The 20,055-nt window shown below is 41.7% G+C and overlaps 1 protein-coding gene across 1 annotated transcript in view; it reads right to left on the bottom strand.

Annotated features, from left to right (window-relative positions):
• Positions 1 to 19,683, bottom strand: part of ADPRHL1 (ADP-ribosylhydrolase like 1) — a 28,751-nt gene extending 9,068 nt beyond the window's left edge. Inside the window, exons 1-4 of the mRNA XM_030474010.1 lie at positions 16,250 to 19,683; positions 12,647 to 13,118; positions 8,880 to 9,044; positions 2,356 to 2,481 (exon numbers count right to left, since the gene is read on the bottom strand). Coding sequence (XP_030329870.1) covers positions 2,356 to 2,481; positions 8,880 to 9,044; positions 12,647 to 12,860 — 505 coding nt within the window. The 5' untranslated portion in view covers positions 12,861 to 13,118; positions 16,250 to 19,683. The remainder of the gene's footprint in view (positions 1 to 2,355; positions 2,482 to 8,879; positions 9,045 to 12,646; positions 13,119 to 16,249) is intronic.
• Between the last annotated feature and the right edge of the window lie 372 nt (positions 19,684 to 20,055).

The following is a 20,055-nucleotide window of genomic DNA, read 5'->3' as shown; positions in this document are numbered from 1 at the left end:
ACAGAAATCAAGGTAGGGGTCAAAAATAAATATTATCCACTAATATGATACTGAAAATCTTCTAATTATAGCCACGTGAAATACATGACTTTTGCAAAGTGATTCACTTACAAGCTGTATCAGCTTGCTTGCAGACTCATCCAGTGCAAGGGATGTGGTTGTGAGATCTAACAACTGTTTCTGGCTCATTTTATTCTAAGGGGACAAGTCCATGTCTTACTTGGACAATGGCTTTTTTCCAATGTCTCTTTAAAGCAAAGAAACAATTATCCAAGTAAGACACGCTGTCTGCCTGCCTAGTTAGGTCAAAGTCTTCCACTTTGGCCATAAATACACTTAAGATGAACTTTCTGTTGATGGCCACTCAATACTTCTGTGACATCAGAAACAGAGGGGCTCGTTTTTCGTATTTGTTTGTGCTCTTGGCATTTTCTCAAAGACAACAAAACCAATCCATGCAAAAGAAGGCTAAGAAAACAACTCAGTCATTTAAACAAGCCCTGGGTGAGTGAAGTATTGATGCATATGCTTCTTGTGGTGCAAGGGTCCAAAAGCATTCACTTATGCTTAGACGTAAACATGAGCTTCATGTATTTTGCTGAAGATAAAGCTAAATTATTTTAGAAGGTTACAAATCCAGATGAGACAATTACTAATTTTTTCTGCTGTAAGGCCTGCAATACTGCATCAAGCCCAAGGTACGTCTAACCCAGAAGCCAATAAGTGCTTTAATAAAGAATAAAAATCCAGAGCTAGCTCAAAGGGTCTCACTTGTAGAGACAGCATCTAACCCAACTGCCATAAAGATCCTTGAGTGCCACATTAAGTATGAGGATGGAAGCAGAGTATTTAGACAGTGAAGCCAAGCGCTAGCAGGAGGCAGTGGGACAAGCCAGTGCAGAGAGTGGTAGAGGTTGGGGTGTGCCCAGAAGGTTTTGGGGGGACTGGCAGTCTCCTCCTGCCCACTCCCCAGGTAGTCCCCTTCCCCTGCTGCTCTTGCTCTGCTCTCCTGGCTTGCTGCAGCCCTCACAGCAGGTAAGAAAGCAAGACCCAGCTGAGGTCTCTTGCTCTGCAAATAATGCCAGTGTGGAGTGAACCTCATTGGTTTGGCTTCTCCGCTCCTCAGAGCTTCTAGACTAGCTTATGGGCAATCTTAATTACACAGCTTAGTTGCTCTTAACAGTGACAGCCCTTTCTCATACCCTTGCCTGGTCATCTTTGAAGCCAGATGTATCTGTATGGACTTCACAGCTGCCAGTAGCAGCAAGGTCTGTGGCTTAGCTATGCACAACATGGGGAAGTATTTCCTTTGTCTGCTTCAGTCCTGACCAACATGTCAGCTGGGTTTTCTCTTTGAGACTTTATGAGAATCACAACTGACCTTTCCCTGGCACCTTTCAGTTCATGGTAGTGAAGTCCGTGGTGGCTGTTCCACCCCCCTCCTTCCTGCCTCCCCAATGTGCCACTTGTCTCTTTTCCCAGCTGAAAACTCCTTCTAGATGTAATTTCTCCTTGTATGGAAGGTGTTTGACATCTTGGGTGCTCCTTGGTGCCATTTTCTGGCTCTAGTAAGTCTTTACTGTGGGGGGAGACCCAGACTGCAAGCAGTCTGACTGCTGCTAATGCATCAGTAATGGACTTCATTGGCTTAATGATATCTTCTGGTTTGCTTTGAATTCTTTTCCTCTAATTTTATGTCATCCTGATGGCTTTTCTGACTGCTTCAGAGCACTGAGCGTGTTGAATGTGTCACCATTCATTATGGTTTTATTTATTGCTGTCTAAAACAGGCAGAATGAATACATGGTTGTGTAGCATAAAATTATCTGCATGACAGACCTGAATATTCAAAACAACATTAAATCTATTTATTTATGTTTTCTTTAGAGAATATTTCAGATTGTGTCCTAAAATACATGGAGTTAGATTTTCTGGGGGCTTTCTACCTTTACCCACAGTGATTGGATATGACAAAACCTATCAAGAGAAAAATGTTATTATCCCTTGAACCATAAACTTGGATGATAACAGTGAGTCATCTAGATGTACATTTGACCAGGGCAAGTGATGTGAATATGGTTTGGACAAGACAGGTTGTGTTTGGTTACTGGGATCTTAGGAGGAAATTCTCCAATGCCTGAGATTGCTCTCTGCGTAATATACGAACAAATATATAAGCTGATAGAAGTAATATGTACATGTATATGTTATCCAAGCAAAATTCAAACAGAAGCCTTGAAGTCTGCAAAGCAGAAGGGGTTTAACCAGGTGAACTCGCAGGAGCCACGTTAGTCCGTGCAGAAGTGACAAGTAGTTTTAGGGACTTTGGCATGCTCATAGATCAGTGGATCATACCTGTCGGATGGTTATGAGTCATTCGTCCGCATTCAATGCTCACTTCAATAAGGGACTCCAACTTTTCTGGCTTCCAATACCGCATTCCTAAACACATGGCTTTTGTGGATGCTCCAAATCCAGAACCTAAAGTAAAATGATAATACCAGACATTTAAAAGGAGACTAATGATACACAAATATGTTGATAAAATGGGAAATGGACACATTTTATTAAGTCAGCTCATGTGTAGGAACTCCTCAGGAATGGGAAATCTAATATGCAAAAAGATTATAAGTTTTGAAAGTTTTTTGCAAGGAATTTTACTTCTACACAGTCATTCTGATTTTATAGGGACATTCCAATATTCTCAGGTGCTACGAAGAGCATAGTGGGTCAGAAAGCGGCATGTTCTCTTGTTCCCAGCGCTTGTTTGATTCAAACTCTCATCCATCTTTACGCATTCTTGGCTGACACTGCTTCTTTTGCTTGCTCCAGATGCCAGCACTAGAAACAGAAGTTTGAGAAACAGATACACTTTTACTATGCCATTATTTTAGTAGTCTTCATGCTCAAAGCACACAATTAAAACTCTTTGTATGACTACCACAGTTGATCTTACTATTTTAAGGCATGTTTCATCCTAGAGAGCCCCACAGGTAGTTCACAAAATTGTTTCTGCTCCATACAAAAATAGCGTGTCCAAAACTAAAAGAAATTAAAGGCTACGGAGCCAAGTCCTCCAAAGTCAGGCAACGTCAGAACTGAGGTTTTCCATGCAACATCAATTTAGCATACACACTCATTATGCTATAGCCTGCACTTACTAAGCTTGGTCTTCAGAATTTCTGCCTTGTGCAGCACGGAGTTTGTTTGTTGAATGGCTAATTCAGAATTTCTTTTAATCCTCAGCATTGAGTGCATGATCTCAGGTGTTGAACTTTTAAACATTTAATTGAATGGAGAGCTAAATTTGCTAATGAGTTTCTTTGCAGTACTTATCACAGTAATATCAGGATCCCACAGAAATTTTAATGAGCTTATCTTCACAAGGCACCAGTGAAGTGATTATCTCCTCTTTGCAGCTAGCAAGCCAATGCCCAAAAAAGCATTAACTCATTGCAGGCCCCTACCCTGAGATGGACAGGGTTCAATTTTTCAAAGTACTTGGCATTTTTCAGCACTGTCTTTGCTCAGTCACACTTCCCGGTGACCTTGGGTATAGCTGAGACCAATCAGCATGTCTCTACTTGGTCCCTGGAAGATAAGAGGCATATTTATGCCACCTAATTTTAGCCTCTGTGTAACCTGTGTTAGGAGCACAGTCTTTCCCAGATAGGCAGCATGGAGAAAAGCTGTATCTCCATTTGCTGGTATGATGGCATAGTGGGAACCGTTCATGGGCCAGAGTGAATTAAAGCAGCAGATGCCAATGAGCCAAGGTCAGGGCTTTTGGTCACCTATCTTGAGAAGACTCCTTAGCTGCTTTCCTGGGCTATGCCCGCCATGGGTGCAGAGCACCAGAGGCTCTCTTGGAGCACTGCTTGCTGTTTAGTGTCATTCCAAGCAGCTCCAGCTCAGGTGTCCTAATATCATGAGCATGATCGAAGTGTTAGTGGCAGTGGCAGGAAGCTGTACTTCAAGCAGAATTGAAGCCTGAGCCAAATGAATATAAGCCACCCAATGACATCTCCAGGTGCAATACAGACAAACTAGGACTGGAATTCCTCTCTTGAGAGAAGAGCTCTTCTCCCTGGAGAGCAGCTATCCTGAGTGAGCACCCTGGTTAGATGATCTGATTAAGTTAGCTGAAGACATTCCTTCCCTTCCTCCCCAGAGCCTATGTGCAAATTTTGTGTGCGATAACTCTTCCAAAAGGTCAAACACCTGATAAATGTGACATGAAAGGCTTTGCAAAATGCCATTTTATTCCCTGCAAGCCCTGAGCTTGCATCCTCATCCCCTGCTTAGCCTTCCTGATAATGGTGAAAAGGGCCCTCTCCAGAACACCTTTGGCCACTGCTCCTGGAGAAAAGGCTGTATTCTTGTCCTGCAAATTATGTGTTTGGTCCTGTAGCTCACATATGCTGCAGCTGTAGCACCTGGTTATCAAGGAGTCAGGAGCAGACAAACCTGTCTGCTTATCCCACAAATCACATAGAAACCATAAGGAAGAGTCAGGAAAGAAATCCAGTCTTCCAGAGCACCAGTCAGCTTAACTGGGAGAACATATCTTCCGCTGCTTGCAAGACTAAAGTCTTCATTTAACCATCTGCTGCCACAGAGCATCAGATGAGAGTCTTCACTATGTAGTCCTGGTTCCTCCAAAGGACACAATCCATGCTGGTTATCCAAGAGGAAAAGGTGCTGCGCTACACAGAGCTGCTAATGAAAAAACACCTCTTAGTATAACCAAAGTGGAGGGTGCACTACAATAATCTCACTGCTGGTCTGAAGGAGCTTGTCTTTGCAAATTCATTGTGTTTCCCCAGTCTAGGAAGTCATATTAAAACCTTCTGCAGAATTAGACAAGCAAACTCAGTAATGAAAAATACCATCACATGCAGTGACATTAAGCCTAGACAGGGCTTCAGGTGACTAGCAGCTATTAGCTCCCACGTCTTAGTATCTACCATTTAAATCAATGAAGTAAGGGACAGCGAAACCAGTCCAAGCGACAGGTGGGACGTATGTAAGAACATAAGGATTGTCCTCCACAATCAGACCAAAGGTTGACCTAACTTACCATGTCTGACAGTGGCCAAGGGAGAGGATACTTAAGAAAGAGCAAAATGAAAGTACGATGATGTGCTGCTGCTTACAGTTTGTCTCCCTGATCCAGGAGGCAGCAGGCTATTCGCCTTTCTGCTCAATAACCCTTGAAGGATTTCCCTTGGGCGAATTTGACCAGCCCTTTTTTGAACTCACATGGACTGTAATATCTGCAAATTGGCATTGGAAAACAGTTGTGCAGCTTAATCAGGTGTTGAGTGGAGAAGTCCTTCCTTTTGCTTGCTTTGAACTCATGACCTGCCAGTTTCATTTGAAGTCCCTAATATTTGTGCTGGAGGATACAGTGAGTTTTCTCTGTTCCTACTCATGTTGTCCTCGTTATTTATGACTTTACAGCTCTCTATTGTACTGCCTTAGACATCACTGCCTATAGAAGCAGTTTTTTGCTAATCTAACCATATTTCCTCATATCCTTTCCAGTTCTCTTACATCCTTTTGGAGGGAGGGACCAGATCATATACAGTAATCAACAAACAGCAGCTGTGGATTTATACAGTAGTGCAAACATATTTTATGTTTTGCTGTCTGTTCCTTTCCCAGTCACTTCTAAGCATCTATTTGCCTGCTGGCTCTTACTGAGCACTAAAGCCACGTTCTTGTATAACTACTATAGCTCCATGATCCTGTCATCCCTTCCCTGAATAGTAACTGAAGCAGCAACTGCAACTGTGTATATAAAATTAGGTCCCATCCTCCCCTTGTGATTTTTTGCTCGTCTGCATTGCATCTGGTTCTACTAGTGCCATGCAGTTATTGGTTACTGCGAGCATCTTCCACAACTCTGCATCACATGAACTTTAACTTTGCCAACCCACTATGTACTTGCATTTCTCAATAGTTTGTGAACATGTTGAACGCAGAGCTCCAGCACAGGTACCTCTTTCTCTTTGGAGGAGACAGACTGCAAGCTCCAGCTCTTCATTTTCTGTCTTTTAACCAGTTGTCTACCCTCAGGAGAACCTTTCTGCCATCCTGTAGCAACTTGGTGCCTCATCACTTAGTGTCTTTGGTGAGGGACCTTGTTGAGAGTCTTTTGGAAATCCTAACAGATAATCTTCACAGTGTCTCCTTTTTCCTCCTGTTTCTTTGCTATTTCATAAGCTTTCTAACAGGATTCTGAGGTGTGACTTCTTGTCACAAAAGCTGTGTTGACACTTTCTAATTACATAGTTTTCATTCATGCACTAGATTAATCTCTTTTAGTCTGTAACACCTCAGTGTGCTTTTCTTCACTCTACATCTGTAGAATAATAAATATCATAGAATCATATAATCATTGAATAGTTTGGGTTGGAGGGGACCTTCAAAGCTCATCTAGTCCAGCCACCTTGCAATGAGCAGGGACATCTTCAGCTCAGATCAGGTTGCCCAGAAACTGATGGCTGCTAAGCCCTGAAGAAGGTGTGTCTTTTGTGACTGCACATCATTTTGCACGAGAACTTAAAGCCTGGTACCTTTATCTCCTGTTTGTCTGCGGCTTACCCTTCATATTTGTTCCCCAACCTTCTGCATTTAACCCACACTTTTCCCTCATGGTTCTGTACTAATGCCACCAGCAAAAAGGCACCATCCTCAAGTGCTACTAGGCAGCCCAGCAGCTGCTCCAGTAGCTGCAAATAAAGACCTACTTGGATGCTGCAGCCTCAGCCTGAAATACACACAGCACAGGGTAGAGCCAACCTGCCATCTGGCTGGCCTTTCATGGTGGCACTGAAGGCACATCAAGGGGTACCATCTCACCCGGATTTCAGTTCCAACTCTCAAACATCAGCAATTGTCTTCTGAACAATGTGAGGTTTTGGCAATGGAACAAAATATTTTTACCATGTCTCAGAAACAGCATTCATCTGCATCAAAACTTTAAACAAACGCTGACAGACAAACAGAGGCAAACAGCAGTGAAAATTTTAGGCTTGATCTTATGAACAGCATAAATTAGAAACAAGCTCTTAAGATGGAAGGTGTTAGACAGCCTTGGGCAGGTGTTCTGGCAGTCACAGGAATCTCACCAGCCTCTAGCATAATCTGGATACCTCTGCAATGAGTGTGCCAATGAGCACAACATGAAATGGCAAAGAGACACACAGGACAGTTTGACTTGAGTACTCAGTGTGCTGACTACACCCACAAGGATTTGAGCAGAGGAGGATCATATAAGCAATGCAAAATTACCTAAGCAAAGATTTCACTGGTCCATGAATGCTGGCATATGAATTCTTGCTAGAAATGAGATAAGAGAGAATGACCACAGGAAAACAGCATTTTGATTCCAGCCTATCCAAGATATCACCTGACTGCGAGGCATTCAATGCCCATGGAATGTTTTTGCCTCAAGAAGAAATGTACAAAAATTCAATTAAAAAGTTCATTATGTCCATAGCAGTGTCAGGTCCCACAGGAGGTTGAACATCCTCACCTCAGGTCACTGGTTCTTTTGTTCTCAGGGTGGAAAAAAGGCTTCTTGAGATATTCAGGATGATATTTGTCAGACCAGGTGGAGAAGGTGGGCTTTAGATGCCAGGTATCAAGGCAGGAATTCATTTTAGATCCTTCTAGCCCTGAGTATCCCAAAAGCAAATAGTTCGTCATGGAAAGCTGGGGAGGAGGAAGGCTAAAAGAAGGGATGTAGCTCTAACAAAGCAGCGGGCCCAGGAACAGCTGTGCTCCACTGCTGGAGGTGTCGAAAGCTGCCTAGGATCAGCAGCAGCTCCCACAATTATTTTGACAAAATGTTATTCACTGTCAACCAGAAAATATGATGACTGCTGAAGGGGCACTTTCTCAGATCTGCCTGACTAATAGCAGGGTGGGCAGAACACATGAGGAAGGGATCCTTTCCCCTCCTAGCAGCTGCCGTGAGGATCAGGGGGCTGAGAGATGTGTTTTGTGTAAAAAAAAAAATGACCGTAGAGACCCAAAAGTAGCCATGGCATTGTGCCACCGGGTCTTTGCCATGATGTTGCATCAATATGCAATGCTGTTGAGTGGTGCCAATATGTACTTTGGTGGTAGAATGTCACACCAACACAACACAACATCTGTGTGAGCTGCCATCATCTTGTGGCTGTCTAGGTCTACCTCCTCTGATGATGTGGTGTCTCCACAGGCTTTCAAGATTAATGGCACTGTATGGGTATATGCGTATGCATGTGGACATAGCTGCATGCATGTTATTTAACTTGAAGTAGAAATTCAATTCATCATAAAATGAAATTGTCATAAAGACAAAGAATGAGAGGGTCAGAGCTAGGGAAACAGGGCTAGGAATATTAGGGTTTATCAGCAGAACAGTCATAGTTATTAGTTGGGCATCCACCTAGAGAAAAGTCTCTGTTTTCCCTCCAGTGAATGCATTGGTTCTTAGAACAATTTTCAGCTTTGGCTTTTTGTTTCAGATCTGCCATCACTGAGAAGATGCAAGACTACAAATATTTAATCAAAAATGGCAGAAAATATTTCTTAAAATAACCATTCAACTGAAGGTCAAAGACCTGGACCCCAAGAAACAAAGCCAAAACCAAAGTCTCTTTAAATAGATGTTCAAGTGGGAAGGGTTCGTTTATGAGAGGACATAGTGCCCTACAGAAGGAATTCCTGACAGATCTCTTGCTATCCTTAGGCAAGCATGGAAACATTTCAGAGATAGTGGCCTTTGATGTAAGGGGGGAAAAAGAAACAATTTCTGTACAGCCACGAACACCAAAAGCATGCATTATTCAAGCCTGGATCTATAAATGGAAGTGGTACCATACCCTTTTCATTGAATGGTGTGTGCCAAGCGAGGAGGTGGTTGTCTGGCTTTAATTCCCTGCAGCCTTCGATGGTAGCAGGGTCTGGCCGCCTCCCTGAAAGCTTATCGACAGCATCCACATAGCGTTTTACCAGCTCCCGGTACAGGTCTTCTAAACTCCAGTACTCTGCTCAGAGGAAGGAAGAGAAGGTTGCTACATGAACGTAGACGAGCAAGAGAGCACAGAAAACCAGCAAGTTCACTACGCATTTAAGACATGTTCCTGTTTCCACTTCCAATACGCTGAGTTGTGTTTCTGGTGCCACTGTCAACACATTTTTACACACCATGAGAGCGGGCTGGCGGGAGAACAGTCCCATCTCTCTGTTCTCATCTTTTCCTGCATTCCTTTCCACTTTTAATTCCTTTGATTGGAAAGATGAAGGCATTCTGTTTGTCAGCAGTAGCTGCTCAGGGGCTTTATTTAGGCCCCATGGTGTGAAGCATTTGCAGAGGTGTTTAAGGTGAGTGTGTGGCTGCTGTGGGGACCGGGTACGAGCAAGAAGCCAGCTGTGCCTGGCTCAGCTGGTGCCTTTGCCATTATTTACAGATGTGAATCCAATTCAAAAATGAAAGCCTATTTCTTTTTTTAAACTACCACCAATTTTTTAAAGGGGTATGTGGGACAAGAGCAAATCAGTCACCTTATTTTTTAATCTGTATATATTTTGTCTAAAATTTGTAGGTCTTTCATGCAGGCATCGCAATATTTTGTGTCAGTAACCAGAAGAGTGAGCTTTTATAAAAATGAATATAAAGATCAGTAAGGGTAGAGAATCCCTAGTCTAGTATTTCCAGCAGATAAATTTCTTCCTGGAATAAGTTCAACAATGTCGAGTTCAAACTAACGATGTCTGTTTATTGCTTATTTTTACCAAGGCGTACAGCCCTGCCTAAGGAGGAACCTTCCCGCTGTTAAACACACAGGGGAAGTCTCTTCAGTGTAGCTGTTTCTCTCAGCTGCTGCTGCATGTTGTTGGGCTTGAAGAGCCTGCTCCTGGCTCTTGCCAATGAAAAGCTTCCACTGGCATCTATTACAGTTGTGTAATCGGTGGGAACTGAGGAGGCCATTGGGATTTCTCCATTTGTCCATCTTTTCTATGTACTTAGAGAAACCTCATTTAATACTTGGTTTGACACACAGATTGAATGACACAGCAGGGGAAGTTCTTCTAAAAACAACTTCATTTTGTTAAAGATGGTGATTTCCTGAAATCCACAGAAGAGGTTTAATTTAAGAGAAAATTTGGAGCCCTGTAAGCCAGAGCCACTCTAAAGCACCAGTCATGCAGACAGGCAAATAAAGAAGATGCAGAGTAAAACCAGATTCCCTTCCTTTCACATAAAAAATACCATGTCAGTTACGCTGGCCATCCCACATACAATCCTAAAGGAACAAGATACCTTCAAGCTGCCGACTCTCTCCACATTTAAGAATCAGCTGTCTGTTTATCCGGATGTGAGCCAGGAGCAGAATTTATGACCCAGCAGCTTCTGCAGAAGCCATGTCCCCAGAGCCAGAGCCCCTGCGGTCCAGCACCTCTGGGCTGCCTGAGCACACCACAATTCCTGCACCTGGATCCAGGCTGCTCTTCCAGCCACCAAGTCAGTAGGACAGGTTCTTTCTTTAGAAATGAACCTTTATTTTTTGTAACCCATGTTTAAGTCACAGAGGAAAAGGTTTTTCTTGTTGCAGGGATAGTTCTCCTCTTTTTTATGATGCTGTTCTCATTCCTCTCTTATAGGACAGATTCCTGCTGGAAGCAGACATTGCATTTATCCACCACCGTAGGGTATATTTTTCAGTCTGTGCACATGGTGGATTTGGGGAGTGTCAGCTCAGTCTGCAGTAGTGCCCACAGCCCCTGGTGCTTCTGGACATAGTTTTCCTGGGACGTTCTCCATGCAGGTAGAAAAGTGCTGACCAAAATCGCTTCCCCAGGTGAGAACTGCCTTCATCTTTAACACAAACCTTCGCATCCTGCTTAGCTGCTGGTAGTGTTCCAGACATCCAACATATTCTTTAAAATGTCCACAGCAGAGAGGGCTCCCCACTGCGAAGGAAGGCAGGTCCCTCATGGACCCGTGTTCACCTTGTTTGGTTTCACCTCTGTTGACCTGGGCGATTTGGCACACAGGCTGGGCCATGAGCAGGCCCAATGGCTTTTTTGTGTTCCCTTGCCAGGAGAAGACCCTGCTGCAGGCAGGAGCGGTTCTGTTTCCCCTGTGGGAAGCTTAGAGGAGGACTCGCTTTTCCCTGTCTACCAATGCTACTATGAAATGAAGATTTCTTATTAAAAACCCCCACTCCAGCTTATTGCTTTCTCACCAGCCCATAAAAGCACCTTTTCAAAAAGCTTGTCTGATCAGGCCAAAGAAATGAGAGTGTAGGATAAACACAGCTGATGGAAATTATAGCTGAGACTTTTTCTCTTTAGAGACACAGTGCTCCTGCTATATTTAAGGAATAAGATTTATTGTTTCACTGTCAGTCTCACTGGCTTGATTACCCAGAAGTTATGGTTTTAGAAAGTTCAATAAGCAAGAAAAATATGATACGTATTTAATCATATCCTATATTCAGAAATATGTTAGTCATCTTTTTTCTTGATAGGCTGACATCTTGCCCTTATCTTTAGTGTATTAGCTACCCCTTAAACCATTGGTTAGCTAATAGCCAAGTATGAAGTGTCCAACACACTCTTCAACTGACCTCTATGTACTAAATTTAGAGCTGGTTGGAAGCAGGCAGATAAAGTGGTGAAACAGAAGCCCAAGTGAAATTTCATTGACATGAAGGATACTTAGCTACATTGTGAGCTTCTGCTACTGTTAGTTATCCAGTGTTACGTGTTTTAGGAAAAATCAGGAATATTTTTACAGGGATCAAAAAACCAGATTAATTCCAAACAGGCAAAATACTGCTGAATGGTCACTGTCTTCTGGTGTACTTTTGATGATGATCTTAGCCTCAGAAAGCTCTAGTTGGATGGGTTAAGGTGTCAATACAAATATTGTCGTGTCTTACAAAAGACTATTCCTGCTTTAAGAAAAAACAACTGTTCTCTCTCAAACTCCTGTGATTTTAGAAGACATATAGCAATAACTTCCACTATTCTGATAGACTTGATTATAAACACGTTATGTTAGAATATTTCTTTGGACTAAAGACACAGAACTCTCCTTATAAAGCAAATTGTTCCTCTTCTGGCCTTGCAGGGCAACTCTTTGCCCAAGGGGCAACAAAAAGGAGACAGCACTAGTGATTTCAGCCTGAAAGAGGTATTAAAGGACTCTACTCCAGCCTGGAGTTCTGGACACAAACATGTTAAAATTCACCGAGAAGAGCTCTTATCTTTTACAGAAGAATTTCTAGTGGCTATATTATTCCCTGATGTATTCTAGCATACAGATAACTTACTTCACAATTATTTTTGTTATGTTGGATGCGGTATTTCAGTCTTTAAGCTTCAACCAACTGTATAAACCTAGGAAAAACATAGGGAGAGCTCCTTCACACTCAAGAAATCAAAACTCCCTGGTTTGTGTGATGGTCATGGATTACGCTCATGGAGGAGAGAAGCTAATGCACATTATCATTCACATAAGCAGCATTTCTGACACGCTTTCTCATGACTTTCCCAGCACTCAGGCTTATTCTAAGGAACGCAGCAGCTAGAGAGTTTTGCTTGCTTTCCAGACTGCATTCGCTAGTCCCATCGTACCTACCTGTGATGACAGCCTCTGCTGTAGCCATGTGCATGAACGTGTTGTCACTTACTGGCCACTTGTCAGGAGAGAGCACCAGGTTCTCAAGCCCTCCAATTTCCTTCAGCTCCTGTTGGATTTTTGCACCTAAGGCATTGTCTTGTCTGGAGAAATTGCGGTAACCAAGAGCATCCCCAACCCCTGCCAGCACAAGCGCAGCTTTAAATTTATCCATGCTGAGACACTTTCTGCTTTCCTTTTGTCCGAGACAGCCACCAAATCTCAATCTTCCTTTGTTCCTCTGCCTTCAGCTCAGCTCTCCCAACACTTTATATCAGTCATTGTGTCACACCGAGAGCACTCTCTATAAGGCAAGGATTTCCTTTTCTGGCTCTGCAGATGCCATCCCTTGTTCGGGACCCAACGGAGAGGAAATATTTCATAACCCAGGGATTTTGCAGGGGCTTTGTTCAATGAAACCACAAAAGCAGACCTGCAAAGTGAAGCACAAAATTGTTTCTGCACCCCAGCGTAAAGCAAGCCAGGAATTCCTTAGCCCTACCCAGCATAAGTAACTCTACACCCAGAAAAACAAATGCTTCCACAGGGGTGTTCATTTATTTAATAACTTGTAAATTAATATTTCCCTGTCCTTTTCTGATACGCTGGAGTCAGGCTTCCTTTCAGGGACAAGCCAGGAGGAAAACCTGTGAAAAAAAAGGAGTTCCCAAACTCTACAAACACTCAAATGAGTGTTAAGGCTGTAAGAAATCTAGTCAAATGCAGACAATCTCTCCCATTTTTAATTATGCCTTATGGAGATACTCTGTGGACAGCTCTCTTGCTCTGTTCCACCTAAGACAAGAATGTTTTGCTAATTCACTCCTGGATAAACACTGAGCAAAACACCAACTTCAGTCCCACCCCTTTTACTCCCTGGCAAAGAGGGACTTTTTCCTAAGGCCAAGCTCAGGTGCAGCCCACATTTGAACTCTAGGAGGAAACTATTTGAAAGATGTATTTAAATGGCATCCTGTTAGTCTAAGAAAGTTCATGTGTGAAGACATCTCAGTAAGAATCAAGCTTTATTGATACCATCCTTTCAAACTGGATACTTGTGCAATTACGTGCTTCATTCTGTTACTGCCATTTTTTATTGTGCTTCTGCCATGCAGTGCAAGAAGGGGCTCTGTAGTCTTGCAGTTTCTTAAACGTGTTTTGCCCACAAATACATCTCTGTGTAGGCTCAATATCTTCCTTCAAGGAGTCTGCTGAGACTGACTCAGATCGTGGTTCTGAGTCACCATCCATGCTGCCTGAAAGACTCACAAATTACTACTACTTTAAAGACAGAAATACAAATGTAAATATAAACTTAGGTAGATAAACAGAAAGCTTTGATTGGCCTGACTGTAATTTTGATAAAGAATACCTTGGGAAAGGTCTTTGTTTTTCTTTGATCTCTTCTAGAAAGCAGTATTGATTGCTATTTGGATGGAAAAAGCCAGCAGTGTAAAGGATGCATCCTCCTACCACCCAGAGCTCTAAGCAGTTAATCACAGGCTCAGTTATTGACACATGTAGAAATACCACTGTACTTCACAAGAAACCTTATTGCAGTTTCAGAACACAGAGAAGCACCACTATCCCTATTCTACACTACAAGAAATAAAGTGCCAAAGTGGTGAAAGTAGCCTCTGTTAGTACACTCTCATTTTAAAGATGACTTGGGTAGTGGAAGTGCTGAGTATTAAGAAGAGGTCTCTGAAAGTGTCTTCATGGCGAGGAAGGAGCAATTCTGCACTGAAAAGGCAAAAAAAAAAAAAAATAGGGCAGTTATGCCTTAGGATACCAGGGGCATTATGTAGGAAGCAAAGGAAATGCAGGGCCAAGAGTTCTACAGCAGGGCTGTGGCCAGCCTACGCTGGAGATAGCGAGATAGCCTGGCATGAGCAGTGAGGATGCCAGCCCCTCTGCCCTGTGTGGCTGTGGGAACAGACATCACCTCCCACACCCAGGGCAGTGAAGCAATGCAGAGGTACTCTTACTGTCTCCCCTGCACTGTCAGTTAGCTCTGGTTCTGTGTGTCTGAAAGTGAACACTCAAAATGGGCAACTAAGGCCAAGGCAGCTCACAAAAACCACACCTAGCAGAAGCACTGATGTTGATGTCTCTGTTACAGACCCATGCACCCTTCTGTGGCACCCACCTCTTCTCTGTTTCCGCAGAGCATTACAATTTGGAAGCACATGGAATTCGAACTTGCAAAGCAAGGACAGGAGAAATCACCTGCTGAGGCACTGTGGAGAGGTAGTCCTAACAGCCTTATCAGATGGAAGGTTCCTTCCTGAAAATGGGCAAAGCTATTTTTAGTTTTCCATTTATCTCTTCCTTCTGAATGTGGCTGGCAGTTGCAATGTGCTTTTGCCTCCCATGGACTTTACCCTGCTGCATGCACACTTGGCTGCTTGTAACACAGCCCAAATTAGGAGTAAAATGTTCGGCTTTAGAAATACGGCTATAATGAAAACCCAGAGAAGATTTCAGAGTTCTACTTTTCAACTCTGCAAAATAGAACATGCAAAAAAGAATTTAGTTTTTATTTAATTTGTGAATTGCACATGATCTCTTTTTCACATGGTAGTTCAGGTCACTATGAGCTTTCTGGGCAGAGGCAGGTTAGGCACACTGTATCTACCCCTACTGCCCCCAAAGGAGACAATTATCTGTAAAATAACATACTTGCATGTCTTAAAGCCAAAATACAGTAACTCTACTAAGATGAGTAAGTATTCACTTACCATAGATATTCATGATAGGGAAAACAAGCAAACAAACAAGTAGGGCTGGCAAAAAAATGTTTGGAAAATGTTAAAACAGATAAAAACACAGCTTTGGTGTCCTCTCATTAGTGCACATATGACCAGATGGGGAGAATCCAGAAAAAAAGGAATGGAAATCATAGAATCATGTCATAGAATGGTTTGGGATGGAAGGGACCTTAAAGATTATTTAGTTCCAACCCCCCTGCCATGTGCAGGGACACCTTCCACTAAACCAGGTTGCTCAAGGCTCCGTCCAGCCTGGCCTTGAACACTGCCAGGGATGGGGCAGCCACAGCTTCTCTGAGGAAACTGTGCCAGTGTCTCACCACCCTCACAGTAAAGAACTTCTTCCTAATATCTAATATAAATCTCCCCTTTTTCAATTTAAAGCCATCCCCCCTTGTATCACTACTTGCTTTTAGGAAAAGTTCCTCTACAGCTTTCTTGAAGGTGGGACAGAGAAGACTTCTTCATGTTGGTAACATGCTGTTTTTTCACCCTATGTGAGAAGATGAAAGCATACACTCAGCCAACATTGTTCCACCTCTGTTTCCTCCACCTCAGGGGGTGCAAACCAGTGATCTCCACCACCCAGAGGAGGGCTCATGGGCTAATGCAGGAGCTGTTGCTTTTATGAATAAATGAACCGGCGAATGGAACGTGGGCTGAGTCTGCTCTGCCAACACAAGCTCTTCAGCATTTCAAAGACTACTACACCCCAAGTACTTCACCCATGACTGAGTGTGCTTCTGCTATTCAAAAACACTAAGCAGAGGAATGCTCTTGATTCCAAGTTCACCCATCCAAAGGATTCAGAGACGTATCCTGGAAAAGTAGGGTTGATACTAGATGGATGTCAGACTTGTGTGAGAGCCGCATCTTTGTAACTACTGTAGCGAAGGGTTTTGCTTTAGTAACAGGATCATTCCTTTAGGAAGGAATACTAATTCTAGAATAAATTCATTGAGATCCAGGGAAAAAATAGACTGATTTTACTCAATTCTTTAATAGTGGGGATGAATCATTTTCAGACAGTTTTACACCATTGCCTTATAAAAAAGAAAGAAAAACACAGCAGCACAGACTTCTTTCCTTTCTACTCTCTTGACAGAAAGCCTATGTCGTGACAGGAAATCCTGCAGGGTATAAGAGTATTTCACTACTTGTAAGAGGCACAAGAAAAAACACATGAGAATTTGCCAAGTATAAACAACAAGAGGAAGTATCCCAATAATTACACTAAATCAAAACTTGAATGCCCTTAAGAGGTGAACACTGTACTCACTTCTCTGAAATACAGAATTTTCTGCATGTGGTTGTAGAAGTAGCTGCAGTTGCAGGACCCCTCTTGTTAACAATTTATAACAAAAAAAGCCTATTTTAGAGGTGTGTCATCCTCACCTAATTCCACTCAGCATACTGTACATACTGCAAAGGCCACAAACCACCTTTAGTTGAGGTTTTATTTTTTCTAAAAAAGGTTTTCATGGTTGTAAAAACCTTACACTTTACCCCTCCTGGAAAGGCTATGCCTTTTGGTGTGCCAGATGCTGGTTGGCATCAGCTGAGGGAATCTACTGAGGGGTGCTGACACTTGGTTCAAGTATCAGAATCAGCAGTTTTGCTGTTACGGGAGAAGGAAGACTCTCATGATACCAAAGAAGTCAGTGGTTGGTGAAGCCACTGGAGAGGGATGGCACATGGGAGAGTACAGAGGATAACTTACTTATTTGGATTTAAACTTTTGGAAGTTTAAAGGAAGTTTTTCCTTAATTGGACAGTTGAATACATACCTCTGAAGGTCTTTGCACAGATTTCCAAGCATGCTGCTTCTCCTGCACAGCTCAGAGTCTAGGACTGAATAAGACTTGCCCTGCAATTACACCTCTTGTTGCCAGTACAAACTAATGACACAAGTTGAAGAATTTGGTCATTAGCAGTTACATGTAGTGGATGCAGCACTGCAGTGAAACACAGTTTCAAAGTTTAAAGGTGGCACGAATGAGCAAAACAGACATCAATTACAACTGCTCAAAAATTAATGAGTTACCAGCCTTGCCCTCTTCTGACTGATGGAGTAACAATGCAAGAATTTAAAAAAATAACTAGAAAACAAACAAAAAGACCCCCAATCCCAGCCTTTGCAAGGCTTCCAAAGCAGAATGCTGACAAAAACCATATAAGACATCTCACATGACTGACTTCAATCCTTTAAGTTGACAGTCTATTTATTCCTTTTTCCATTGCCACAAAATTTACACACATACAGCTTACTCAGCAGCAAAATCTCTCAGGTGCGTTGAATGAGCAAATGCCTGCAGGTTTGCTCTCTTTGGCATGACATACATGATAAATTACATTTAAATTTAGAATTGGCAAGTACAAATCCTATGGCTCTGTTTCAAACACTTCAGGATGTAAAACCAAACAACTTGGCACCAAGTTTAAAAATACATACAGCATATCTAGGAACTGATACTGTATGCACCAAACAACTTGAAGACAACTGTACCATATATGATTACAAATTGACCAGCCTAGGTGTTGCTGCTGTACCAGCTTACCTAAAAAGCAGGTCAGAGTGCCCTGTAATGTGGAACTGTGCATAGCAGCAAATTGTTAAAATACAGAAGGAACTCATCATTTTAAAGCAGTCTATTTGCATCTATTTTTATGACAGTTCAAGTGTGAAGGTGTTACTCCATGTTATTATTTATGGGAATGTAAAATGTATACGTGATTTCAAACAGGTAGAAGACTAGGAAAAACGTACTACATCTAGAAAGCTGGCTAAGGAGCAACTCCTATCTTGAGATATTTTGCCCAGTCTTCCTCTGTTGGAAGGTGTTTTCCATGAAGGATCCTCGCAGGAATGAGGCTTACGAGTAAGTGAATAAGCGTGTGTATACATAGAAACTGAATACTGTGCTAAGCCCCCTTCCTTCTTCCTCAGATTACAAGGCAAAACACTTTAACCCACATGCAATTTTTTATGTTCTATTTTAAAACGTAGAAGGTTCATTATGTTGATTTGAAGGAGTTCTCAGCATGAACAAATGCTTCACAAGCTCTAGCGCTATGAAACTATTATTTGGTTACATCACATACTAATAGATGAAGCTACTTCTGGTCAGTTATATTACAGCTATATATTTTAAGTGGCAATTGTGTGAGTAACAAGCATCCTACTGCTTTTGGCTACATAAATGCACTTGATGCTATGAGATGTAACACATTGTCCAAAGCCTACAGGGCATCTATAGAAATAGCTTGTTTGGGAAGAAAGAGGAGGTAAGTCACATGTATTAAAAAGAGCATAATATTGTTTTTAAATCTGTTGACTTCTGCAAAATACCTGTATTTATGTACACAAATGTCGTTTTAGAAAGATGCAGTCAGAAAGTAATAATTTGGCTTAATATTATTTATTACCTAATGCTACACAGAAGAGAGGCATCTGAAGACTCAGACTCTGACATCTAGTGGCTGCCATGCAAGATCTAACATTTACAAATACTGCTTAGGGTAGAAAGACTGCTACTAACAAATCACTCATAGGGCATCTGTAACTTGCCTGCTATGTTCTTATTTCAGAAAATTTGCTAGTATGTTCACATTTGTGCTAATCTTGCTTTTTAAACACCATACACAATTTAAATTCTCCCAAGCGGAAGAATGAAGGTAATCTTTCTGTATGTAGCGTGTACATTTGTTCTTATAGGTTGCATTGACACAAATGAAACCTGACTGCTTATATGAAACTCTAAATATTAGAGTTTAAGAGAATATTGTAAGCTTTTATACACTCACAACAAAATAAAATAGTATGCTGTCATGCAATACTTAAATGATCTGATGTGATCCAAACAAATATAAACTACATAACTTAATGCACTATTTTCTCCAAAATTCTTGCATCTATTCACCTCTGATTACAGAAAATATATTGATCATAGCTGTACATACTCTTTAGCAACTCTGTTTTAATAAACTTTTACAGTGGCTATGACAAACTAATTTTGATGAGGTAGCATTTGAAAGAGTCCTGTGGGAAGATGTGTTGAATAGTGATAAAACTTTTTTGTGCTTAGGCATTGGAAGACACTGTACGCTTTATAATCAATGGCTGGTGAAAGGGGAGAAACAAATGACTGAACAAATTCAGATTTGGTGAAAACTGGTCCAATTCCACTCGCCTTTAAATCAATGGTATTGCGTTATTTTACTCTTTTTTTTTTTTTTTCCTTGAATTAAATTGAATGCACAATATATCCAGAAGCATGAATGCTTACCATCATTAATATAAAGCCTCCTTGCTCCTACCTATCTCTCCAAAGTGGAAGCCAACCATTTAAGATTTTGGCCTTATTCACATCTATTATCTGAGAGAAATGCCAGGAACAGCATTTATAATGATGCTGCATTTAGCTAGAATTTATGATATGGGTCATGCTACAAATAAAACTGAACGTTATAGTCCAACAGTTCCTTATTTAGAATAAATAAAACACATAATGAAGACTAACTGATTTACGATAATCGTACATAAATTATAAAAGCATCTTTGGTTGTTTAATGTCTACTTTAAAATGGATATTAAAGAGT

Source organism: Strigops habroptila, chromosome 2, assembly GCF_004027225.2.
Source record: "Strigops habroptila isolate Jane chromosome 2, bStrHab1.2.pri, whole genome shotgun sequence".
Classification (NCBI taxonomy): Eukaryota; Metazoa; Chordata; class Aves; order Psittaciformes; family Psittacidae; genus Strigops; species Strigops habroptila.
This window is presented reverse-complemented; position numbering and strand designations above follow the sequence as displayed.